The following is a 27,631-nucleotide window of genomic DNA, read 5'->3' as shown; positions in this document are numbered from 1 at the left end:
TTGCAGTTATCACTCCAGGAAAATCGCAAACTGTTCCTTATCCACCACGACATCCAATTTTGTTCCTTGGTTCATCACATTAGGTATATCAAAGTTCTCCTATCAAACAAAGAACTGTCAGGAGAAACCTACAGATACCTCTCATCTTTGAGAAAGCAAGTCCAAAGATAGTACAAAAGCAACAGATGTATACTGTGAGTTCTCTTGGACATCATAAAGTATGTGTAAATTCATTGACTTAGTTTATCTAATTTTGTAACATTCATTTTTAATGACCACCATACATAATATGAACCAAATAAAAATAACAAACTGTTAAAGTCCCTGTCCCCACTTTTATGTTACAAAAATTAACACCAAAGATGATATTCTTAATAACTCTGGGAAGCAAATTTTACAGTAATGAGGAAAACATAGCACTTTTCTTCACCATTTAGATTTCAGTTGATTGGCAGCACTCCATTTGGATCTATTACAAATTAACTCCTCCATTTTGGCATACTTATTGGCTCACATTACTTACAGCCTTTTTTACAAACACCAACTGAGGTGTTCCCTGTGGTTTTTTTTCCTTGTATAGCCCATTTTCGAATGTTTACATGGAACTGGTTGTGGTTTATTATGTGCCCCATCCACACGTTGTCTATGTTCAATTGTTTCCCACAGTAGTTTTGCCCCATCACTTCCTTTTCCTCATCAATTCTTTGATGGACTATCTGGTTCGTCATTCTATCTGTCCATTTTAGCTTTAACAGAAGTCTCCAACATCATAATTAAAGGCATTTCATTTCCTGTATGTTTCGAATCCACACTTTGCACCCATAGAGTGTTATGCTCCAGACGCATCTTTTAACTTGTTTTTTCGTCACTTAAATTTTTATATTTTTTTAATGACACATTTTCATTTTATTCATAAACACTAGTCATAATGTTTTAATTATGACTTCAAATAAATTACATTATAAACTTTTTTCCTTACAAGTACGTGCCTGGAGGTCTGGTACATACTGAAACCCCACACCACAGTACATTCACTAGGGGAACTGAAACAAAACAGCACAGCCCACTGATAAAGTGAAGCTTTGTGTAGTAATTCATTTTTGGTAGCAAGGGAAATGTTGTAGCTGTGTCAAATCAATCCAGGTGACTTCTTTAACTATCTGGATTGGCTTGACACAGCTGTAATATTTCCACAGCTTCCAAACACAATTATTGCATAGTTCTCCTTTTATCACTTGGCTGCAGTTTGTTTGGCCCTGCTAGTGACATGCAACAGTACTGTTGCATGTGGATTTCAATGTGTACCAGGACTGCAGACATGCCAGCAAACAAACAAAAAAATTATTATGAAATTTTTTAAGGTGATAATGTAAACTTTATGAGTATTCCTCACACTTCCACTCCCTACCCCTTTGTTTTGTATCTTTCATGTCCCTTCCACTTTCAGTTAGCTCATTATATAATATTTGTATGATAAGGTCTGTTTTAGCTCATTTCTTGTAATTTTAATGTTTACTTTTTCTGATTCCTTGGAGCACACTAGTGTCTCTGTCTTTTGTGTTTTAATTTCAACTTTGTATTCCTGTCTGTCATCCACAAACGTAAACATTTGTATTCCATTTATTATGATACTCGCACCACAGCCTATTAACATAGTGAATTTTCTAAATATATGTTGAACAGAGTGTAGTGATGCATCGTATGACAATGTACCACAATTCAGTTTTGCCTCTTCCACGGTATATGACAAGGGATGTTCCATAATTTCTCTTTTATGCATATTAATGATCTTTTTAACATTAGTAGCAAGTTTAACATGATAAACTACAAACTTTTTGTTTGTAGCACAAGCACCGCAGAGACCATGCAAAATTTCTGTGGTGACAGCTTAAATATTGGAGGAAAAGGGAGAATCAAATTGGTGACTTCCAGTCAAGAGTACTGAACTAAAGGAGTAATGGTATGGAGTAAGGCTTTCAACGGAGAGAAGAGACCCATTTGCGATGTATAGCAACAATGATTTCAAAGTGCAGTTTGGGTTTTGTAAGGAATCTTTTGACTTGCTGCTCGGTATGCTGGAGCCATTACTGTAGCATAATTCTGACAGTAACTGTGCTTTGTCTCCTAGGTTGCAACTTCTTTGTGGACTGTGGATCTTCCACATTGGTGCTTTTCATATCGTAGCAGGGGATCTCATTAACACCCATCATACTTCTGCTGGAAGAGCTTTTGACAGAGTGATAAACAGTTTAAATCCTTAATACCACTGTATGTGTCCATGACACAGAAGCAAGAAAATATATCAAGGAATAAAAGGAAATTCTACTGAATTGACAGATTCCTGAATGTCACAGGGGCCGCAGATGGTGAACATATACCCATACTTTGTCCTTCTGGAGCACAAGCAGAACTATACATAAATTGCAAGAATATCTTTTCTATCGATACAAAAATCATCTGTGATGCCAATATGAAGATTTTGAATGTAGTAAGCCACTGGTCGGGTTTCATGCATGATGCACGCGTCTGAGATAATAGCAGAGTTGCTGCAGAATTTGAAAATTGGCAATATGATTGGTTGCTCGTTGGAGATAGTGGGTATCTTCTCTCCAAACATCTGTGTTCTGACCCTACACAGAGCCAAATGATGCTACAGTAGAGCTCATTTTTCTTAACATTTAAATTGTCCTTAGCTACCTCCATGTTTCTATTAGCTCGTATCTCAAGATGTAAACAAAAAAATTGTATATGATTCCACTTAAATTAACATGTGTCATCAACAATAATGAATCATGGCAGCTGCAGTTGGCAGCAGTAAGGATTGAACAATAGTTTCATCAATTACTAGCATGTTTCTTTTTCATAATACACCAATCTTATCATTAATACAATATCATTTAATTTCTTTGAATTTTAATAATAATTTCTAGTATAAATTAGGCTAACACAATATTATTGTCAAAAGGTGATGAATAATGTCTGCCAGCAATCAATATAATCTGAGAGGAAAGAAAATGCACATGCCAATAGTGTGTAGAAATGGCTTACTTCTTTGGTAAAAAGGCGTTACTACTTTAGTTACAACTAAAGAAGTAAGAAATTTAGTTCTCCAACATTACTAAAAGAGATTATTATATGCAAAAAGTTTACTAAGGTAGTCCTTGCTAAAGAATTAAGAGTTACTACATGAGTAATTTATACTAGTTTAACGCTCACCACCCTAAGACATGGGGACAAATTACATCATTGTCTAATGCCTTTAAGAATTCTAGCCCTTTTTCTGTATTGCTCACCTCTAGCTATTTGTTTAGTTCTTTAATTATTTTTCTGTGCTCATAGTCTACCTTGTTATTTTTAGAATTTCTGTTAGTTTTTTCCAGATGACAGTATCTAATGCTTTCAAAGGACAGATGAAACTTATATAAATTTTTCTGTCAGCTCTAAAATGTTCTTCAGCTGTTAATGCAAAAGCTTAAGATTGCTTCTATCATGCCTCTGCCTTCTTGGAAGCCAAATTTGTCTTCAGAAAAATAAGCTTCAGTTCTATTCTTCATGCATCTATGTAATTACTCTTGCTAATATTTTTAAATCATGACTTAGAATGATCAATGTCCAATGAAAATAATAAACAGATCAGACATTTTGTTTCTTGATCTAATGCTAATAAAAATTCACACATTATGTTATCAATACCACAAGTTTTATTATTTTTCATATTATTTAATGTTTTTCAACTGCTGTTTTTGTAATTTCAGGCCTCATTTCGACTAATTCAACTTCTTCTGACTTTGCTACGTCCTTCAGTTGTACTGGCTCACAATACAACTCTTCAATGTATGGTTTCTGGCTATTAGCTACAACTGGATGAAATTCCTTTGTTGCTTGTGTTTTCCAAAATGATTTCAAACTGGTTTTGTTCCTTAGGGTGAACAGTTTTCATTGATTTTGTCACATATAGCTTGTAGCTTTCTTTGGCTTTTTTGTTTCTCTGTTAACTAAATTCCTTAGTCTATTGTACTCTGTGTGATTTTCTCCTTTGATTTTCTCATTGTTTTATTACTAATATGATGTGAACATTTACCAAAGGTTTCCTCAGTTCTTTTACTGGGAGACCAATTGTGTGGTTTGCTACATTTACTACTACCTATTTTAGATTTTCCCACGTGTTTGTCTTTAAGTAGCAATTTTTCAATATTTCAATAGCTTCCTCTGTTACTGTGTTTAATTTAATTATAGACCACCTCACAGTTTGTACTTTGTGTTTACAATTTCTTTTCGTTGCAGTTTGCACTGCATTGTAACTACGTTATGGTCACTGCATATATCAGCTCCAGGATATGTTTTAATTTCACTGATATGGTATCTGAGTTTCTACCCGGCCATAAAGCAGTTAATATGAAATCATCGTGTATCATCTGGTTTCATTCATAGCTTCTTGTGTAATTTTGAAATAATGTCTGAGATTGTCAGCTCCTTTTTCAAGCAGAAGTCAGTGTGTCTTTAACCGCTCTGATTTCTAGTCCCTAATTCATGGTTCTGTCACTTCAGTTTCTTCTATGTCTCCTACCACAGCACGCTAGTCGCCTGGTATAATAATTGCAGAACTTCATCTATCTGTTCATTCACTTCATCTATTTCATCATAACTATATCCAGATGTAGGAATTATACTCAGATGACAGCTAAAACAAGTGGTTCTTTCACTTAACAGTATTCTGTCATTATACAGTAACTAGTTTTAGGCACTTCTTCCCACTTACCCATAGAATTACATAGCATGAAATGACAAAAAAAAAAAGACTACAGAGACAGCATACAGCAGCACATAAATTAACTGCAGTTACAATAACACCACCATGCTCCTTCATGTTTTAGTAATTTTGACATGACAAGTGCTTGTCACAATGAAATGTCTTCTAACTTTAAATGAATAAAATTGTAGATACTATAAAACGTAATGAACGGGTAGTAAAAATACATACCATCAATAGCATGTATAGCAACAGTCACTGGGAACCCTCTCTGCTGTACAGTACCCTTGACAACATGACCATAGGTGCCACTACCTAAGACGTCAGTCTTCACTTCCAGAAAGTTGCGTGGTATGTTCCACACCTGTTGTTTCAGCTTTTCATAATGATTTGGTCGTTCCTCCTCCTCTTCTGGCACATAACCATTATGTATGTAGCTGTTGCTTTCCTTTAAACAGAAGTACAATTTTAATTACATATATTTCTTGATGAGAAGTAAAATGAACAGATGAATGCGAATACACACACACACACACACACACACACACTTTTTCTCTACATTCAAGAACAGCTTCGAGCTCCACCACACTCATCCATTTCTTTTATTAATATTCCACACACTTCCCTATCTACATATTTCCTTAATCTCGTCCTCATTAGTCCAGAATCCTACATAAATGAGTGACAAAATACATACTGGTTATACAAAAATGACTTTTGGATTCTACTTAATATTGGCTCCTCCGTCATAACAAATGTGGAAATGACACACTATACTGAACAAGAACAAACAGCACAATAACAAAGGGAAAGCACAAGTATATTAATAGTTTGGCACACAGACTCCTTATCTTATGCTGATTTTTACTGTTGCTGTTATCTCCCGTGCAATCAAATTTATATTCAAGTTTGCCAATCTAGACAGCAACAGGTACAACAACAGATCATTTTCCAGTGCACGTGTACAAGCACTAGTGTTTCTGTAGGCGTTTGATGCCCACTTCTGTTTTGGAAGATTCATTTCTTTCAGAATTTACACAAACAATGACATAGACATCACAGGATGAGATGAAAAATAACACTTACCATCTCAGGAAGCATTTGCCCCATGACTCTTATCCATGAGAAGCAGATATCAAATATCTACTCATGCCTTTAGATTTAGCTTTTCCACAATTTCCCATAATTCATTTCAGGCTAATATAAGAATAATAATTTTAATATGACAGAATTTTTTGCCTTCCCCATCTCTGTCAAACTCACTTTTGAATCCTAAAATAGCTTCCCGAACTTGAGATGTAGGGCCAGACTGTGCTGAATGCAACTAATCTTAATATGCTTGGTCATTTAACACACCTGAATATAAGAATAAAGGCAGCTGCTTAAGCAGTTCATCAATGGTTACTTTCACAGCACATTTCACTTTGATAATCACTTTTTCCTGCTCATATTCCTTCTGTTTCCTAATATTTGTAACTGCAATGTGTTGCTGCATGCCAAGGACAAAACTGGATGATGATATTCAAATCTGCTTTCACATGGTATTCATAAACCTTGTTGGAATTTAAGTGTTTCGTTACCTGACATGGAGAAACACTCTCAATGCATGGTTTATTTTGTGACCCAGTACTTTCTTCTAGGTCCTTTTGAATGTCAAACATGGAAAATGTGCCTATACCCTTCCTTCCTATTTCAGCACAATAAAACAAAACAGAACAGACTGGGAGGACTGCTGTAAAGGATGAGAAAGCTCACTACTGACCCATTCAAATCGGCGAGTTTTTGCTGCAAATGAGTTTCAACAAATACAGCAGGGACTGTGCAGTTATTATTTAGTTTCAGTGCCTATTCCTTTCTTTAGTTCATCACTCAACTTTAATTTAACGTGTCTTTATACCAGTCTCCACTTTCTTATGATTTATACGCTGTCAAAATAGCTGCAACGTTCCAAAATCACAGTCAATGATCGTCACTAAAGAACACCCAGAGCTCCTGGTAACTTCAACACTTGAAAATGTACACAATATTTTCACGAAAAATTATAACTGTGTCTCTGCAAATGAACTTTTACTCAATTTAGATAAGATACAATATATGACATCCAGTACTGCACATGGCCTGACCATACTATGACAAATAATGCATGAAGGTAAATCAATAGATGACACAGAATATTCAAAATTTTCTGGAAATCACATGTTAAAGATATTTTTAAACATCTAAGCTCTACAGCTTCCACATTATAGATAACTATGGTCAGGAAAATTATGTGAAAATGAAAACAGGAAAAGTAAAGTGAAATTAATGGTTTTTAGTCAAAGCAGTGATTTTATGAGATATTGCAAAATTTGTAGTTTTGCTGCATAAAAATGTGTAAATCTGAGGACTGGAGTTTACTAATATTCGTAGCTGATAGTTACTGAACATTAAAACTGTATTATGACTTCTAATCTCCTCAAGGATACTTTTGTGGTGTGTATACAGTGTAACCTTGATTTTACATTCTCTGATTTTATGTTTTTCACACTTCCATGCCATAAATTTGTAACCCCTGTGAAAAACCCATAAGATCAATGCTATAAATTCCATGATTTTTCATTTCTTCCTCGTAAGGTTTACCTCAATTCTACATTCTTACTTGATGTCTCACTTGACTTCATGCCGTTTTCGTCCTATTGACAATTGATGTGACTAAACGAGTTACAAGTTACACAAAACACAGACGGTTCACACTGCGGGTGGTGGTGGAGTCAAGGGAATATTTTTGGCCATTGCATAGAGGGGAGATGTGACAGAGGAAATGCCGACGTAATCCACGATTAGTGTTGCCAACCCAACTTGCATTGTTCAGCTTCATCGCGCAATTATGTACAACTACTGCTAGGTTGTGGCAGCAATGCAAAAACACGACAATCAATGCAAAGTGTTCTGGACCAAGCCAATACGTGATGAAGGGGGCAACTGCTGCTAGGTTGTGGCAGCAATGCAAAAACACGACAATCAATGCAAAGTGTTCTGGACCAAGCCAATACGTGATGAAGGGGGCAACTACTGCTAGGTTGTGGCAGCAATGCAAAAACATGACAATCAATGCAAAGTTAGGGTTAGGTTAGTGGTGTTTAACGTCCCGTCGACAACAAGGTCATTAGAGACGGAGCGCAAGCTCGGGTTAGGGAAGGATGGGGAAGGAAATCGGCCGTGCTCTTTCAAAGGAACCATCCCGGCATTTGCCTGAAACGATTTAGGGAAATCACGGAAAACCTAAATCAGGATGGCCGGAGACAGGATTGAACCGTCGTCCTCCCGAATGCGAGTCCAGTGTAATCAATGCAAAGTGTTCTGGACCAAGCTATTACGTGATGAAGGGGGACAATCACCAACTTTTCTTTTGCCACTTATAACTCAGTCTCGTCTTTTTGCATGTTATTTCCGATGTACTGTATTTAGCAAAAATATCAATTGGCAACCTTTTAAATTCAAATGCTGACTTTCGCAGAATATGCTCAGACAGATTCAAGGAAACATCAGCCATTTCTGGCTAGTGAGCTTTTATTGGCTGGTGACTTGTTGGTCACTCAATGGCCAGCGTAGCCACCAAACCACATTAACACACTTTGCTTAGCTCACTACGTTTACAGACCTTAGCCTACAAAACATTCAAAATTCCTAAAGTACTGGATTATAAATTATAAACAGGCAAGGAAGCTATAAATCATTCTCTTCCTAGGTAGCAATTTTACTGACAATCAACATCAACTGACATGATCAAATCGCAAATCCGTAAACAAACAAGAAAGAAATTTCAAAATTTTATGTCATGTAATAGACCTATTAGGAAATACTGTACGGTATATAACTGAAAAGACTATCACTTTTGCCAATTATGTACAAGGTTATTGTGCCATTTCCCAACATGCTAATGCCACAAATCATACCTTAATACACACAGTTTTGAGGGTTCTTTCATTTTTTGTTCACCTCAAGAATAGTGAAAATTTATAGCCTAGAAGGTGAAATAAACTGAAATGTAATATCTCTGACGTTTGTTTTCCACCTTCAGCCAACAGCTGTGTAGCATGGTGACGTCAAGCTAATACAGCCACTTCTACCATATAAAGTGATAAACAGCAAGCTTACTTGGTGGCTTGTTTCAAATTAAGGCTGATGTGATTGGTGTACAGCAAGTGGAGTGACTGCAACTTCCACTCAGGTTTAAGTTATATAGTTATACCTCGTGTGCACTTCACTACCATTCTCGGAGCCTGTCGACATAATCCAGAACATATCATGCCTCTACCAACTGCAGCAAATGTAGGCTACTCCATTTGCTATGTGCAGCACCACAATTAACAGGACACATTCAGTGAACAGTTGTGTAATTGCCTGTTTGTCTTTGTTGCAGTCCTCAATGGCGTTTAATGTGTTGTGATGACGGACAGATTGTTATAATGGACTGGTGGGACAGCGAAACGTGGAAATCACAGCAGGCTTAACTTTATTTCATATTCACTGGTATAAACAAGTACGTCATGTGAAGGAAAACTTGTCTATATATACACATGCTTTCACAAAAACCTGCCGTGTTTACATTATAGCGAGCAACGAGTTCGAAGTGCGTATGGCATATATTGGCAATACTGCAGAACACTTCACTTCAACCAATCACTCAGCACAATGAACAAACAAAAATTTACAAGCAATACACAAGAGCTTGCTGCACTCGCATCACCAGAGTATGCTGTGGAGCCATACGCTAAAGAAGGAAAACGCACACCCCCACATGTTACACTCAGATGCCTTTCACAGTTTCCTGTTTAATTCAACATGTTCATCGATTTTTGCTTTTTCCTGGGTGTGCATAAATGAAGGATCTCTCAAAAACGTGTTTTGATGTATAATTCGTGGCCATAGCATGTTGAAAAATAGCTCCATTATCTTGTACCCAGATAAGAATCTCAATATTTTTGACAAGTTTTTACTTGCTGTTAGACATCTGTGATTTTTTAAGAACTGATTAAATTCATTACCATCTACTATTGTACAAACATTGTATTGTATGTTTCATTCCTTCACTTGTACAGACTTAAGGTATTGGACAGGATTATGATTAAAAATCATGTATGCCAATTACACATCCTTTTGCTCATATTTTGAGGGTTTCAACGTTTTCCTTGATTCTGCTTTTTCCGAGCCTGGACCACATGGAAAGTTAAAATATTTTCACTGTTATCTTAAACTGACAGCTCATTTCCCACACGACAAACATTAACGTGACAACTAAAATAGCACAGAAATTAGCAAAAATAAAATGTAATTTGGGCAAAGTAAACAACACCAAATTTGTCAAAAAAAATCAAACGAAATTGGTCAAAACTATCAGTGAATTAAAAAAAAAACCACACATCAAATTTGACAAAACAAAACAAGTAAAACTGGCAAAAAAAAATTTAAAGCAAATTTGGCTAGAAGAACAAGACCAAATTTGGCAACAACAATTGGACTGAATTTGGCAAGAAGAATATGACCAAATCTGGCAAGAAACAACATAAAAGTTGCCAAAAAAGAACAACACCAGTTACCGGAAAAAAAAAAAAAATCAATAAAAATATATACTGATATTTCAGAAAAATAACACCAAATTTGGCACAAAAAATTACACTGTATTTGGCAAAAACAACATCGACTTTGGCAGAAAATGATATCAGATGTGGCAGAAAAATACACCGAAATTGGCAAATAGTATATCGAATTTGGAAAAAAAATACACCACATTTGGCAAAACGTACACCGCATTTGGCAAAAAATTCATTGAATTTGGCAAATAAATAATAACAAATTTGGTAATAGTATTAACTACTTGAAAAAATAAGAAATAGGGCAAAAATAACACCAATTATGGAATAAAATAAGACTGAATGTGGCAAAAATATAACACAGAGTTTGGCCATAAAATAAAATGTTTTTTTCTTGTCCCTATAAACAATATCAGATTTTGGAGACAAAAATATCAAAAAATTGACTTAAATTTCCTATTTTAATTCATGAATGTTCTATGGCATCATATTATTCAGTAACCTGTCACCGAAGAAAGTGTTTGTTGCACAGGAGCTTGTAATAAGGTTAAAATGTGATGTTCACTCTAGAACATCTTGTAGACAGTTTTTAAATAGTTGGGCATACAAATAACAGCCTTACAGCATAGTTACTGTCTTATGAAGTTTGTCGTCAATAATCAATCGCAGTTTGAAAACAATAGTGATATTCATAAATATAATACTGCAAGGAGTGAGGTATTCAGCCATGAAAATCTCTTGATGGTCTACCAGTAGAGTAAAAGATTTAATAAATAATAAAATTACATTCAAATACAAACTGAAATCATATCAGGTAAAAGAATTTCTAATGTGTAGCAGTATGGTGTGTGTGTGTGTGTGTGTGTGTGTGTGTGTGGTTTTCAAGACAGACTGAAAATAGTTAAGTGTAAATCTCTTAGGCAAGGAAAAAACCTCAAGAAATCATGTAAACAGTCAGCATGCTGCCATATTTGTCACTGTAAGTGACTTGATCTACATCACAGCAAGAAATAACAAATGTGTTGAACAGAACAAGGTATTCAGTTGCACTGATGTATGGTTTTCTGAGGATTTATGTACAATATAAAAATTACAGTCACACGGACAACTGCTTCAATATTGAAAAGCCATGTCCAGCCTGTCTCAATGACACTACAAATCTGTAGTCTGCAAGCCACTGTACAGTGTGTGGTGGATAGTAGATTATATAGGAATTATTCACAATAAATGATGACAGCCAAAACAGTTGCAGGATAAAGATTTCTTAAAATTCTTGATCAAGGTTTCGGTATATATAAATATACCTTCATCAGAAGTAAATTATCTAAAATTACATCCTGCGATGGAGATTAATAAAACATCTACATCTACATCTACATGATTACTCTGCAATTCACATTTAAGTGCTTGGCAGAGGGTTCATCGAACCACAATCATACTATCTCTCTACCATTCCACTCCCGAACAGTGCGCGGGAAAAACGAACACCTAAACCTTTCTGTTCGAGCTCTGATTTCTCTTATTTTATTTTGATGATTATTCCTACCTATGTAGGTTGGGCTCAACAAAATATTTTCGCATTCGGAAGAGAAAGTTGGTGACTGAAATTTCGTAAATAGATCTCGCCGTGATGAGAAACGTCTTTGCTTCAATGACTTCCATTCCAATTCGCGTATCATATCTGCCACACTCTCTCCCCTATTACCTGATAATACAAAACAAGCTGCCCTTTTTTGCACACTTTCGATGTCCTCCGTCAATCCCACCTGGTAAGGATCCCACACTGCGCAGCAATATTCTAACAGAGGACGAACGAGTGTACTGTAAGCTGTCTCTTTAGTGGACTTGTTGCATCTTCTAAGTGTCCTGCCAATGAAACGAAACCTTTGGCTTGCCTTCCCCACAATATTATCTATGTGGTCTTTCCAACTGAAGTTGTTCGTAATTTTAACACCCAGGTACTTAGTTGAATTGACAGCCTTGAGAATTGTACTATTTATCGAGTAATCGAATTCCAACGAATTTTTTTTGGAACTCATGTGGATCACCTCACACTTTTCGTTATTTAGCATCAACTGCCACCTGCCACACCATACAGCAATCTTTTCTAAATCGCTTTGCAACTGATACTGGTCTTCAGATGACCTTACTAGACAGTAAATTACAGCATCATCTGTGAACAACCTAAGAGAACTGCTCAGATTGTCACCCAGGACATTTATATAGATCAGGAACAGCAGAGGTCCCAGAACGCTTCCTTGGGGAACACCTGATATCACTTCAGTTTTACTTGATGACTTGCCGTCTATTACTACGAACTGCGACCTTCCTGACAGGAAATCATGAGTCCAGTCACACACATAAGACAATACCCCATAGGCCCGCACCTTGATTAGAAGTCGCTTGTAAGGAACGGTGTCAAAAGCTTTCCGGAAATCTAGAAATACGGAATCAACTTGAGATCCCCTGTCGATAGCAGCCATTACTTTGTGCGAATAAAGAGCTAGCTGCGTTGCACAAGAACGATGTTTTCTGAAACCATGCTGATTGCGTATCAATAGATCGTTCCCTTCGAGGTGATTCATAATGTGTGAATACAGTATATGCTCCAAAACCCTACTGCAAACTGACGTCAATGATATAGGTCTGTAGTTCGATGGATTATTCCTACTACCCTTCTTAAACACTGGTGCGACCTGTGCAATTTTCCAATCCAAACAATAATGCCAAAGGTGTTGTCAGTAGTTAAGACATCATCTCCGTAATGCACAGTATGAAAATGGCTGAGGCTGCTTTCTGCTCCTTAGTGAAACATGCATGTGGAACACGGATAAAACGTGCTGAGAAGTCGGCTGTTCTTAATGTTTTTCATAAATTTTCGGAGATAATTGGCTTTTAAGTTTTGTATATAAGGCAGTTGACAAACAAATCCACATCGTACGTGTAGCGCAGTCGGGAGTGTAATGGAATGTTAACAAAATGCAGTTATTCGTGTATTGGTTCAAATCTCCCCAGAATAACTTTTTCTCGTTCAGTCTGAAATACCTACATCTCGTAATTATAAAACTCATCATTTTTTATGAATAATGCACGTCTTCTTGTTTCTAATTACATACTGCATGCGAAATTCCTATTTCCATTTCAAACACAAATCCTTAATTATCGATGTTTTATGAAAGACTGTTCATAAAAGTTGTTTAAATTAAGAAAACATAATTTAACTTTTAAGGGAAAAATTAAAAACCAATTCCTCATTATTTGGACTATGTTCATCGTTTTATACCACAGAGGTACAGAAGTATCGTAGAAACAAGAAAAACAATCATTTTCAGAGCATCGAGCACATCATACAAATGCTGCATTTTTACATTTGCCACTGCACCATTACAACAAATATGAACCCAACAGAACTGATCTGGAGACATGCTGCGAGATTTGGCCCGAGAAGTAACAAGACTGTTAAGCTGCCAGACGTACTGGAACTAATGCACGCAGCTTTTTCACATGTCACTGCCGAAAGCTGATGGGATATAGGACGGCTCATCATAAAAGAAGAGAAAATGTTGCACCTGGTTGGCTTTGTGGATTCTGTTGTTGATAGGCTTCTTATAAACATAGGAGGCGACACTTCCAGAAGTGAAATGTTTTTCTCGGATTCGGATAAGGAAGGAGCTAAGAGATTACCACACAACTGACTGTAAAGTAATACCTTTTCAGTGGCTTCAATATTTAACTACATGGTGAAATCCTTCAATACTCTCTTACGTCACACACAATGTACGCAGAAAAATTATCGTGTGGTTATGTCAGGAATTTCATCATTCTTGTTTTTAATTACAACAGTATGTTAGCTAAAAACGATAACATGTTGCGGTTTCCGCCTAGTCATCCAAGGAGCATATTGTGGGCGATTTGCAGTGTATTATTTCATTCTGCTAAAAAATTACATGACACTCGAAGTTGTACTGCTCCTCTGCTCATCTCTTTTTATGTGTGAACTGCAACTGGCCACATCACTGCAGGCTAGCTGTACCAGCTGACCGGCCAGAGCTGTCCAAGTTAAATGCGTCGGTAAAGCTGTTGTCCCATATTATCATTAAGTCGATGTGCACACAACGCGTAGCACAGAATGTACCCTTATTGTTGTACTTGACAGTACTCGAGACAGCTTGGCTGTAGTCCCACGTGAAATGGAAATCAAATGAGTTTCCAGCAAACGTGGAAGAAAACATAGTGCAATGTTTACATCAGGTTTATACTTAGACTGAATGGATTATAGTACATTATTTCTCGTAATGAACATCCACAATTATCAATGATCAGTTGTTCTCATGGATTATCCCAACAGTTGCAGAAATTTCCAAAACTGTCATATTGGATAAGAATAGATATGATCCCGAACAACAAATATGACATTTGTCTTTCATGGTTCAAGTTCACTTTCAATAGCTTGCCATCACGAACAATTACATATTCAGTCTTACAAAAATGTTTATTCTCTGCAATGTGCCTTGACACTTGTCACAATTAAATAGCATTTTAGGCCTTCTTCGGTAAACTAGTCAACAACAATTGAGTATCTAAAGTTCAGAAAAGGGTTAGGTGTTGGTTTGGGACACTTCTCTGTTTTCAGTCATATGGTGGCTACATGTCACATCACATAATAAACAGAAGGATAGTTTTTGTTGCAGAACACACAGAAATGGTGTGGAGTGGAGTTCTGGACGCAGCAGCCCAGGGATGTGGAGTCAACAAAGCACATTCGAGGGGAATGTGAGCCGACTGTGCTATGTATAGTGTCAAATATGTCTCGTCTTCATAAGATCAAGATGGTGATGGACTAGATTTCCTACAACTTGTTGAAGTTCGGCAGCAAATAAGATACTGGGTGGATTCTTTATATAGAGTGTTTCACATACAACCCAAGTGTAATGCCCAGTGTTGTGCAGGAACCAATACAGGGAAGGCAGGCTCTAATCACTGCATATGTTGAAGCCTGTCCCTCAAACTTTGGTTGGACTCTGTCAGGTGGTGCAATGATTGTAGCCAAACTAGGTGAGTTCGCAATACCTTGGTAAGGTGTCCACAAAAATCAGCATGTCAGCAGCATGTGCTCACAAAATCAAGCTGGAACTTTCTGAAGTAACTTTAGTGCACCGAGCAAGGTGGCACAGTCATTAGCACACTGGACTTGCATTCGGGAGGACAATGGTTCAATCTCACGTCCGCCCATCCTGATTTAGGTTTTCTGTGATTTCCCTAAATCACTTCAGGCTCCTTTGAAAGAGTGTAGCCGACTACCTTCTCTGTCCTTCCTTAATCCACTGGGACCAATGACCTCACTGTTTGGTCCCCTCACCCAAATAAATCAACCAACCACCTTTAGTGCACTGACTGACCGATTGAGGAACTGTTGCTTGAAGTCAATACTGCAACTGACTATTGCAGTCCTTCTTTGATGAAGAATATGATCCTGAAGTGCTCTTTCTTTCTGGAGAAGCACAGCTGCATTTATCGGGATGTGTAAAATTGCAGAACAACTGACAGCTATACAGTCTTTCATGATGGAGTCCCCAGATAAAAAGATCTTGGTTTCCTCGCCTTGTAAAATTCAGATATAATTCTGAGCTTTCAAAGATTGCATGTGCCGTCATTGTCATGGGCTAAGTCCAACCGTCATAAAACTGACGAGGCTGCGATTTCTATGCCAAGATGACAACACCCAATTGGCTGGACTATATCATAGTGATATTAAGGAAACTTCCTGTACTGAGGTGGTACACTATCTCTGTAGGTTACAACTGCGCTCACTATCCAGTGCCACTCGCAATGGCATAGCTCACGCTAGCTTTATTGAATGCAAGCTTCTGTGCATTGGTAAGTGCACAGCTAGTGTCTATACTACAGCTGTCTTCACATAGTATAACATCAATTACTTCCTTGATCACAGAGTCCCAATAGTTCAATGTGTGAAGAATTCTCATTTCTTAAGAAAACTTGTGTATGTATTTAGCACGCTGTGCTCGACCACTGCAAATTTTTTGAGATTCTTGTATTTACAGTGACACTAATGCTCAACACAGTAATAGACAACAATCTGTATATATTGGTCCACAGAATTTCAGCCACACTCGCAAGGAATAGTATAAATTCCTGGTACTCTCAGACAGAGACTATCTGTAACAGGTCACAATATCTCTCTACTTTTCCTGGGGGCCAGAAGACTGGTTCAGTTCCTTACCTATTTAGGACTCTACCAATCTTAATAGTTGTTGTATTGCAGAATGGAAGCCGCACTATGTGTCGGTCCCCCTGGCTCATCCTACTGGTGTTTTGTCTCAGTTTCCTCAACAGTGTTCATGTAATTTCATGGACAGAATACTCGTTCCGAGCCGATGTAGTCCTTGTCCAAAATAGTCTTGGCTCTGTGTATTAAGGTGTTCAGCATAGCTCTCTTCTGAGCTTGATGGTAGAAGTTATGCCCATTGAGCTTATGTTCGTTCAAATAACACATCTAAGAAAGGCAACTTCCCATCCTTCTGCACCTCCACTGTAACCCTAATGTTTGGATGTATACCAGTTATGTGGTTGATAAACTGCTGCAGTGACTCACTGCCGTGCAGCTAGATTAAAACTCTATCATCAATGCACGTGAAGAAATAGGATGGATGTAAGCAAGCACTGTTTAATGCCCATTCTTCAAAATCCTCCATGAAAAAAATAGCTCTGGCTGGTGACAGTCGCAAATCCATGGCTGTTGCAACTGTCATTTCATAATAATTTCTGCAGCACAAAATATCAGTGGTCATCAAGATGTGTCAAAACAATTTCAAAATTTCTGGGGAAAAATGAGTGGCCAATAGTTTTAATGTGTCTTCCACTGGTAGCTTCATAGAAAGAGAGACCACACTGAGGAGGCAGACCACAACTTCATTTGGGACTATCCTCATCTGCTTTATGATATTTAAAAAAACATTTGTGAGGTTTTAATATGATGTCCTATGATGTCCACAGTGACTGTCTATAGGTCCTATAATTTAGTCTGCCAGTATGTGTGTAGGAGACACACAAATGGGCTCAGACCACATAACCTGTGTGACCTAGGTACTGTGACCTTAAGCTTTTTCCAAGTTCACCAGAGAGGCCACAGTTCTTTAATAGATCCCATGCCAGTGTGGTATCCCATTTGAGAATCTGGTATGTTCTATCTTCCAGTAACAGATATCCACTTTCTTATGATAATCTGTAGCATTGATGATAGCCGTAGCTTAACCATGTATGTATGTGTGTGTGTGTGTGGGGGGGGGGGGGGGGGGGTTGGCATGAGCAGACATGTATATGTGAATGTGCATACATATACTCCAACTCCTAAAAGAATTAATTTGGAAGATACTGTAGTTTTCAGTCTTGTTTATGTGTCTGGTGACAACTCAACGCCTTTATTATGCAGTAAGTTGTCACCTTTACTTCTAAAAGTAAGTTATGTGCACTCAAGAAGCACATGTCCATAACACTGTTTTCCACGGAGAAGCTACCCCATCTGTATTGTGCTCAGTGCTACACCAGGGAACAGCAAAAGTGGTGTCTGGGATCAGAATTGGAATGTCAGTTTTCTCCCTCCTGTTTTCCCTTCTTCTGCAACTCAATGAGAAATCTTTCACTCAGTCTAGAAAGGTCCAAGACTCTTAAGCATACACTATTGTCATAAGAGTCATTTCTACCACAGCTGCCATACTGCTAGCATCCTAAGTAGCAACAAACACCAAATAGATGACTACTGTCAACATGGATTATGTGGCAACAGAGCAAATCACTCCCGCCTTCAGCAGCAGAACGTCTTTGGAATTTGGTCGCAGTTGATCAGTTAATCGTGTGTTCACTGCATGGAAGGACTGTTCATTTGCGGAGTCATCTTTGGTTTTCTTCATGTCCTCTTGCTACTCTTCTTTGTGAGTTAAGATGACCGAGTTACAAGACACAAAATGTCAAATGAAGGTAGTATGTACGAGATGTACTAATTTCTTTGTTATCTTGGAGACAATCCCACAAAAGGAGAAATCTTGTCAGCACTGCAGATTGCACTAATGCGTCTTTCTTAAGTAAGTATTATGAACGGCCGTCTCATATGTGTGTCAGACAACACTGTTGACAGTACTGTTCAAAGGTGCAGTTTGGAAACTTCACTAGGCATGTGCAGGGAAGAGTTTTAGACGAGTGTGGGAAGTATGACAAAAAGGACAATAGGAAAACAAATACAACCTTTGTGATGTGTGACAACTTGCAGTTAAGCATCTTCGGACTCCATAGAAAGTTATAAGGTTGTTCGTGACTGAGTGCACACCAGCACAGCAGGTGTTAAAGTGCAGTCTACAGACCTGGTTGGGCGCAAGCACTCGGTCAGGGGAAACATTCGAAAGCAAATCCAGAAGTGTACTGAATTTTTACAGTCGCATGTTGGAAGAATATTGAACAGTAATTCACAAGTAGGGAATTTTGTCCAAGACTGAAGCATTCATGAAAGTTCAGATCTAGTGACACGATTCTGTTTCTATAATTCAATAATATCTATTGACAAAGTGTATCACAAATTAATAGTGGCATGTGCCCATTGTGCTTAATGAACTTCACCCAACCAATCATCAAACATTACTAATGATGAAACAATCCATCACTGATGAGGTGAGGAGTAATTATTAGGGAAGTGAGCAACAAATTGGAATCTCACAAGCTGCCACATTTGCTGATGCATAGTACAGAATTCATTACTCCCATTAGCAAATTCGTATGTGCCTAGTGGTAATCCATAATGAACACTGAGTATATTTTAAGACTGAAAATTAAGGATGTGCATATATTTTCCATCACAGTCACAAGTTTTCCGAACAACCTGTCCAGTAGAAAGGTACCAAAAGGAAAGATGCAAACAGAACAACACGTACTGTGTGTTAGTGAACTGAACATTGAGACCAAGAGAAGCGAATGATGAGCTAGAAAAGCTATTGCTACAGGAATAATACATCTAGATTTTAAGTTTAGAACTGAGCAATATGTCATCCTTCTTATGCTTCATGAGAGCAGATAACTTCACTGAAACATTTTATACTGGCAGACTACCTTGTGCCTTCACTCACCACTTCAATAATTGGTCCCTGGAGAGAGAGTTCCTGGTGATCCGGGGCTCTGCGTCGTCTACCCAAGCGCTGGCGTAACACAAAATACGCAGCCGTGGACAAGATTAAAAGGAATCCAAACACACCTATAGCTACAGACAGTGCCACGACGAGTCCTGAAGGGCTGTCGTCTCCTGAAACACAAACATTCACTGTGACATCAGTATCATAACTATTGTGCCTTGAAATTTGCAGTTAAAGAAGTACATCTTCCAGAATATCTAATGTAACTGCTGCATTCTGACACAACAGTAGTTCAATATGCATTCAAATAAAATGTTGGCAGTTTCTATGAAAACGTGTATTTTTTCCACCTTCTTCTCATTACAGGCTCTGATAGTTGCTGACTGAAACCATTAGCATTGTTTCTGTTTCAACGAAGGAAATAGGTTTACAGTTTACTGTCCCACTGATTCAGCTGTCGACTACTAGTGCAGTTGCTGTCATGAAAAAAGGCAGCTCAAGGTTGTCCATGTTCTCCCCTTACGTGTTACCCCATTTTTCCTGTGTTTTACCACTTCCGTGTGGTTGGTTATGCTTTGTTTCATGAAGTTTTTCTGCTTTAGAGATAATTATAAATGATACTGAAGAGCACTGTACTATGCAAAGCATTGGTGATAGCCCACATCTTCTTAGCATATGCCAGGCTCAAATGAACATTAGATAACAAACCAAATATGTCATATCTAATGCCTTCCAGTTTTCAACAAACTTGGTCATGTCAAATAAGCCTGACAGAGCATTAACTTTGCTCAAGCACAAAAACTGATGGCAGAAGCATGTGAAGTCTCAGAAAGAACTGTGCAACATGTAACTTTTTCAGAGGATATAGGTGTGAGCACAGTCTTTGATTCACTATGAAAGGGATGTAAACAAGAAAGTAGACTTACTCAAATGAACAATTTTAATAAAGAAATAGGCTGCAGGATTGTGTTAAAATTCTACAATAAATGAGAGTGATAAAGCCCACAACAAACAACACAAAACAGTATGAGGACCCGAAAACATAGATTCTTCACCTTCTAAAACACATCAGTTTTTAGTTAAGAAAATGTAAGGATGGGCACAAATGGAATGTTGTCACCTCAAGAACTACAAAGCAGACTATGCATTTACTGAATACAAAGGACAATAATCCTGTGATTTATGTGGATGAAACTTGGATTTCACAAAACCACACAAACAAATATAATTGGCATAACTCCAAAGGAGATAGTGGCCTGAAAGTACCTACAGGTCAAGGTGATCAACTCACTGCTGCTCACGCTGTGTCCACAAATAATGGTTTTACTTCAAGAGCAAAACTTGTGTTTTGTAGCTGTAAGAGTTCTGCCAAATGTGATTATCATTCACAAACGAACGGCACGTTTTCAATAGTTGGTTCATTAATCTGTTGTGCTCATTGGAGGAAAGGCTGCATTATTGTAATAGATAATGTAAGCTGCCAAACCACTATCTTCAAATTGGTGTGAAACAGACATTGTGGCTCTGCTTAAGGAAAAAAAAAAAAGTTCAGTTTTCACCCACTGAAACTGGGGTTGAGCTTTAATCCAAGTAAGAGATACGAGATGGGAAGGAGGTCTATGAAATGGAGCACACTGCAAAGGAAATGGGACATGATGTGTGACTTCTGCCATAGCACTGATAGTATAATCCTATTGAGCTGACATGGGTTCAAGCTAAATACGATACAACAAAAAGGGTTACAACTTTCAAGTTTGTCATTGTTGACTGCCTTACAAATCAAGCGCTGGATAATGTTATGAAAGAAGATTGTGTCAAATGTGTAAAAGATCAGGATTAGGGGGGGGCTATGCTACACAGTGTGTTAAGGATGCTTCATTGAAACCAATTTCTATATGACTCAGTGAGAACACTAACAGTGAACTTGAATCAGAATCACAGGATGAACAAATTTAAGTATGTATAAAATCTTAAACATCACTTAGTGTTTAACTGCTGTTAATTAGTCAAGCTACATGACTATGAGAATTTTTTTCCTTATAGTGTTTATTGTTCACAGTTTCTGCAATGTTTTTTTAAGTCTGAAACTGAAGGATTCAAAAGCACTTATGGTAAACAGTCAAAAAAGTGTTTGTAAAAGTCTCACTTCATACATCCTCTGAAGAATTACATTCTTTTTTTTTTCACGTTTATCCTTCTATGTTTCTGAGATACTGCAGTTTCCTGTACTCTTTCATATTTGTATATCATCGTTTTGGATGATAGGTGTGGTAACTGAAGAGTATTTAATATCTGCAAATATAATCTATTTGGGAGATAGGGAATATTTTCAGTCCTATTAAGACAAGCCTGTTGAAGCATGAACCCTGGCGGTGGATGTCAGTTACCATATGATACCATGCACAGAGTGTCTTGTAAATAAATTGCATTCACAGATGAGCCTATATAATAATGATGTCTCACATGATACCAAAATTAATTTTATAGTTTTCTTAACAACTTTCTCATTAGAAGTTTCTACCAGGTCAAACAGAATGTAAATTTGCCAGAGACGACATTTTTCATTACACAGACAGACATTTTTCAATATACAGGCAAAATTTCTCACCTCTTAAGATGATTTACTTTTTTATCTATAAATACTTCTAGGTTTTCAAGATCAAATATGTGCAGCATGTATTTACAAATTTTTATAGTGTTCAAGAGATGCAGGGCAGGTTACTCCACATAATATGGAACCTCATTATGTCTTGTGTATGAAGAACTATATCAATGGATTTCACAGTTGACTATACAATGAATTTTACTACTAACGACAGTGGCACCAGACAGTTCTCATTTTTAAAATTTTTTTTTAACATCACAGTAAAAATGTTGCCATAGACGCAATTATATATAGGTTAAGATAGAGGGATATGATTGAATGATCAAAATCAATAGTTGATAAAGATTTATTTATCAAAGGTGCTTAGTGGTTCTGAAATACAACTTTTTCTGAAAGATTCAAATACAATGTTTTTTATGTGTGATTAGTAATAATTTAATATCTTCCACAGCAGTGGGAGGAAGCAGATAGGTCTATATCTTGGCTACTTAGTTACTTGTTTCATACATCATATTCACAAAAAACATTACGGCACAGGATGCGTCAACAGAACAAATACTGAAAACAATATTTATATGACAACATGCTAGCCATTACAAAGTTTTTCCTGCAAAAAAGATTGATTATTTCAATTGGAGAATTCCTCTATGGTACAGAAGATGTTGAAAACACTTCTGCTATCTGTCACACTTTTTATTTCCATAGACAGATTACCAAAGAGTTTTTTTAACTGCAGATTTCACCCCTTTCTGTGCCTAAGTTTTATGTCTTGCCTGTCTCCTTTTTTGAGAAACAGGATAATTATTTTATTATTCCTGTTTTGAGGAGTTGCATTTCCAGGCAGACATTCAATACATAATTTTGTAACTTTTGTATGTTTTAGCTTCTCACCAGCTTTAAGCAATCTTACTGAAATATCATTTCCAGGCACCTTTTCTTCCTTCATACCTGCAATGTCTTTGTGCAATACATCTAGTAATACTTCCTCAATCTTATTATCTCCAGTAGTAACAACCTATGTTGCAGATTCCTCTCTTGAGCTACACCAACATTAAAATAAATCTTTGAATGCTTGTACAAGTTTCTCTCTGTTGTTAGGTACTGTACTGTATACCTAACATAAGTTTGGATTTGTCTTTAATATTCTATTTTCAATTGTTTCCCTTACCTAATTTCCAGTGTACAAAGGACATTCAACAAGTAATGCACCATATTTTTTTCTCGGCCAGTTTTGACTGAAAAATGCGGAATTTATTGTGGGACACTGTGGAATATTCTTGCTTCAACCTCTATAGTTTCACAGTCCTGATAGGTGCTAGCACTGTGTATAGCCCTCAAAATGGTGTCTGTAATGGACACATGTTCCAAGCAGAGAGCTGTCACCAAGTTTCTTTTAGTGAAAACCAGAGCATTGCAAATATTCATATGCACTTGGAAAATTTCTACAGATACCTGACAGTGAACAAAAGCATGGTGAGTTGTTGGGCGATGAATCTGTCATCAACGTAGCAATGTCATGCAAACCTGTCTGATCTCCGGCAAACCGGCCAGCCGTACATAGCTGTGACTCATGCAATGTTGGAATGTGTGGACACTCTCATTTGAGGTGATCAACGGATCAGAATCAAACACTGCTGCACAACTGGACATCTCTGTCTGTAGTGCTGATACACTCGTCCACCAACTGGTTTACTCAAAAATGTGTGACCGCTGGGTTTCTCGCTGTCTGACACGGGACCATAAAGAGCAATGAAGGATCATCTGTGTGGAGTTGACTGCGTGTTATGAAGTTGAGTGTTACAATTTTTGTCGAACTTTGTCACAGCCAATGAAATATGAGTTCATCACTTCAAATTGTAAACAAAACAGCAATCCATGGACCGACGCCATACCACCTCTCCTCCAAAGAAACAGTTCAAAGCCGCACCTGCAGTTGGTAAAGTCAAGGCGACAGTCTTTTAGGACTCTGAAGGTGTTTTTCTGTTTCAAAATTTTAAATAAGACTGCGAATCAGCAACTGTATAAATCTGAAGAGGTTGAAAAAAATCAGCCAACCAGATACAAACCAAAGGTTTATTTAGCCCTTGACCTAGGTTTCGATCTTTCTAAAAATATTTTCTTCAGAAGGAGTGGGCCTTGTTGCATCACACGGTGGTAAATTACATTAGCTGAAGCCGAGCAGCTCTTGACATATATAATATTCATATATACAATTCAGCAATAAGTTGTGCTTTAACAATGCCACTTTCCCCATACAATTTTCAGGAGGAGGAGGAGGAGGTGGAGGAGGAGCTTGGTGTTTAACGTCCCGTCGACAACGAGGTCATTAGAGATGGAGCGCATGCTCGGGTGAGGGAAGAATGGGGAAGGAAATCGGCCGTGCCCTTTCAAAGGAACCATCCCGGCATTTGCCTGAAGCGATGTAGGAAAATCACGGAAAACCTAAATCAGGATGGCTGGAGACGGGATTGAACCGTCGTCCTCCCGAATGCGAGTCCAGTGTGCTAACCACTGCGTCACCTCGCTCGGTCATACAATTTTCAGAAAGAAATTAATTCGATTAAGACTATTGCTATCAATAATGGTTATAAACAAGACATAGTCGACCACATACTTAGCAACAGAAGGGCAAATAAAAAATTTTCAACATTAGGTGACAACAAACAAGATTAATGAAGAGGGAAATTGCAAGTTTATTTCAATACCATCTTTATGTAATGTGTCCTACAGGACAACAAACAAGATTAATGAAGAGGGAAATTGCAATTTTATTTCAATACCATCTTTATGTAATGTGTCCTACAGGACTGGCCATCTTCTGACTAGAAAACACAGTTGTAAAGGTACCTTCTCTATGAACAGCAGTTTGACGAAAAGTTTAGTACATACATTAAAAACTGAACAAGATCTTTTCATAAATTCAGGCGTCTATAAAATTGTCTGTAAAGATTGCCCTAGCTATTACATAGGGCAGGCCAGTAGAGCTATTAAAGCCAGATATAAGGAGCATCTGTTGTGTAAGAAAGGGGGAAATGTGCATAATTTTTCATTTGATGAACATTTACTTATTTCAGACCATTCTCTGAGGGAATTAGAAGAAACTGTACTTTTGTGTAAGGGAATAAAAGGCTGGAAATTGGATTTATTAGAAGAACTTGAAATTTATAAACATCTCACTAAGAGAGACGGTAACATTTTGAACGATCAGTTGCAACTCGCGAGTAAGCACTTCCTTGATGGATTTAAACTGCTGCTCGCGGTCATATAACATATGGTTACCAATCTCCGCTAACATCGGTGAATGTGCCACTTTCCTCAAAATATTTCTTCTTCTACTGTTCAGCAACTGACATTTCATATCACTAGATTTTGTTTTTTGTGGCCTTTTCAACGTATGTTCCTACAGTTGGTATCACAAAAAATTTTATTGGTACAGTTAAAAAGAATGTTCTCATTTTTTATATTATGATGTAACTTTACCAATTTTATCCTTTCCTCCACCCTTTTGTAACAAAAGTAATTTTTGTAATAGAATTATCTTCTGTGTACTAAATTTACAAGCAGTATCACTCTGGTACATAAATATTTCACAGAAAATTTAATAAATACCTCTAAAATTATTGCATTTATTACTGGCCTTCTATAAGAGATTGTCATATTGCTTCAATGTAAAATTATGTTACTTAACACCAGCAAGATGTGCATGTATATAGCTCGCACTGCTTTCCAATTTCCCTTTCCGCTTAAGCTTCCATAGTGTTAAGCGGAAGTTTTTCTTTTTAGTGCTGTTGTTTTAGCTCATATTTGCTTTTCTTTCCCCATGCATTTGTAACAGTGGTCCGTTGCAAATAGAACTCTAGCTTCTGCACACTGAATTTGTGCACAGTATTACTCTGTCAGCAAATGTATTAGAAATTTTATAAGTCATATATACTTGTAAATTTATTGCATTTTTAGTAGACTTGTGGAGGAAATTTCATTCTTGCTTTAATGTAAAATGCTGTTATTTAACACAAGCAAGGCATAGTTCTCATGCGCATGTATTTAGCACCCTCTGCAGCCCAATTTTCCTGGTCTCTTGAGCGTGTATCTTTTAACAGTTGGTCTTTGTCTCTGGGATGGTAAATACTTAGACAACAAAATCACACTACAGTCTAAATCACAAAAGAAGCCTTCCGTAAGGGAAAAATTCCAATTGGATTGCAAGGATTATATACACTCATGTATATTACTGCATCTATACATATTATACAACAGAACTGGAGTGATACTACGTCAAAGCAAAGCAAAATGAGCAGGGAAACTAGGAAAGAACAAGCCGGAGCAAAACAGATGGGAACATACATAAGAAGTAAAAACCCTATCATCAGGAAAATGAAATTAACCAACACCTGCAGATGAAAAACAAGACTGAACATGTTGGCGAAGAGGTCTTGATATTTAGACAGTAGCAGGCATGTCCAAAAAGCCATGGTCAAGTACTTCCTGAAGTCAATGTGATCTTCCCCCTCACCTTGTACAACGTAATGAATGAAGTGTCCCAGCAACACAGTTTTTGACTGTTGAAAGAAGGAAGAACCTGGGCAGAATATGATGTCCGTAGCATGTACAATCTCAGAAGATCGAATAAGCAGGGCCAATTGTGTCCTAATCCAAGACCAGTTTCCCATATGATCTCCACAAGTAAAACAGTGTTGTATTGTATCTCTAGAAGTACAACGACTGCATAAATCCATGATGCTATGCCCAATATGGGAAGCCGCTTGCTCGTTTGTTGGTTGGAATCAAGCTATTTACTACCTTATACCATTAGCATGCTACATACATTGGTAAAATCAGAAGACTGATATTGGACCAAACTGTTGTCCAGGTTGTTTGTGGCGATTCTCTTACAATGGGATTTGGGCAAGGAACTCCTTCCCAATGAGTCTTTGGGAATTTCATGGTGAGGAGAGGTCTTCATAAAATGTCAGCCACTAAACAACTCACCACAAGATAGAAGTCACGCAGGCGTTTTAACTTGTAATTTATGCAACCAACATCAATAGGGGGGTCAAGACAAGCAGAACAGACATAGAGAAATAAACAGGATGTGAATGTGTAAGTTTCCTGAGTTATCGTCAAAACAATATGTCGCATGTATAGCATTTGCGTCTTCCTTCGTATATCAGCCGGGCCCAACCCCCACAGGAATGGAGGCTTTGACACCACCGCACACCATACGTGAAAGATATGTCATTTCCATAAGGAACGATCAGACAACTGAAACTTCCTGGCAGATTAAAACTGTGTGCCGGACCGAGACTCGAACTCTAGACCTTTGCCTTTCGCGGGCAAGTGCTCTACTAACTGAGCTACCCAAGCACGACTCACGCCCCGTCCTCACAGCTTTACTTCTGCCAGTATCTCGCCTCCTACCTTCCAAACTTTACAGAAGCTCTCCTGTGAACCTTGCAGAACTAGCACTCCTGAAAGAAAGGATATTGCAGAGACATGGCTTAGCCACAGCCTGGGGGTTGTTTCCAGAACGAAATTTTCACTCTGCAGCGGAGTGTGCACTGATATGAAA

At 37.6% G+C, this 27,631-nt stretch overlaps 1 protein-coding gene across 1 annotated transcript in view; it reads right to left on the bottom strand.

Annotated features, from left to right (window-relative positions):
* LOC126248520 (putative inactive tyrosine-protein kinase Wsck) overlaps positions 1-27,631 on the bottom strand; it is a 149,669-nt gene that overhangs the window by 49,023 nt on the left and 73,015 nt on the right. Inside the window, exons 6-7 of the mRNA XM_049949573.1 lie at positions 19,455-19,627; positions 4,982-5,198 (exon numbers count right to left, since the gene is read on the bottom strand). Of these exons, the coding sequence (XP_049805530.1) occupies positions 4,982-5,198; positions 19,455-19,627 (390 nt within the window). The remainder of the gene's footprint in view (positions 1-4,981; positions 5,199-19,454; positions 19,628-27,631) is intronic.

This window comes from Schistocerca nitens, chromosome 3, assembly GCF_023898315.1.
Source record: "Schistocerca nitens isolate TAMUIC-IGC-003100 chromosome 3, iqSchNite1.1, whole genome shotgun sequence".
NCBI lineage: Eukaryota > Metazoa > Arthropoda > Insecta > Orthoptera > Acrididae > Schistocerca > Schistocerca nitens.
This window is presented reverse-complemented; position numbering and strand designations above follow the sequence as displayed.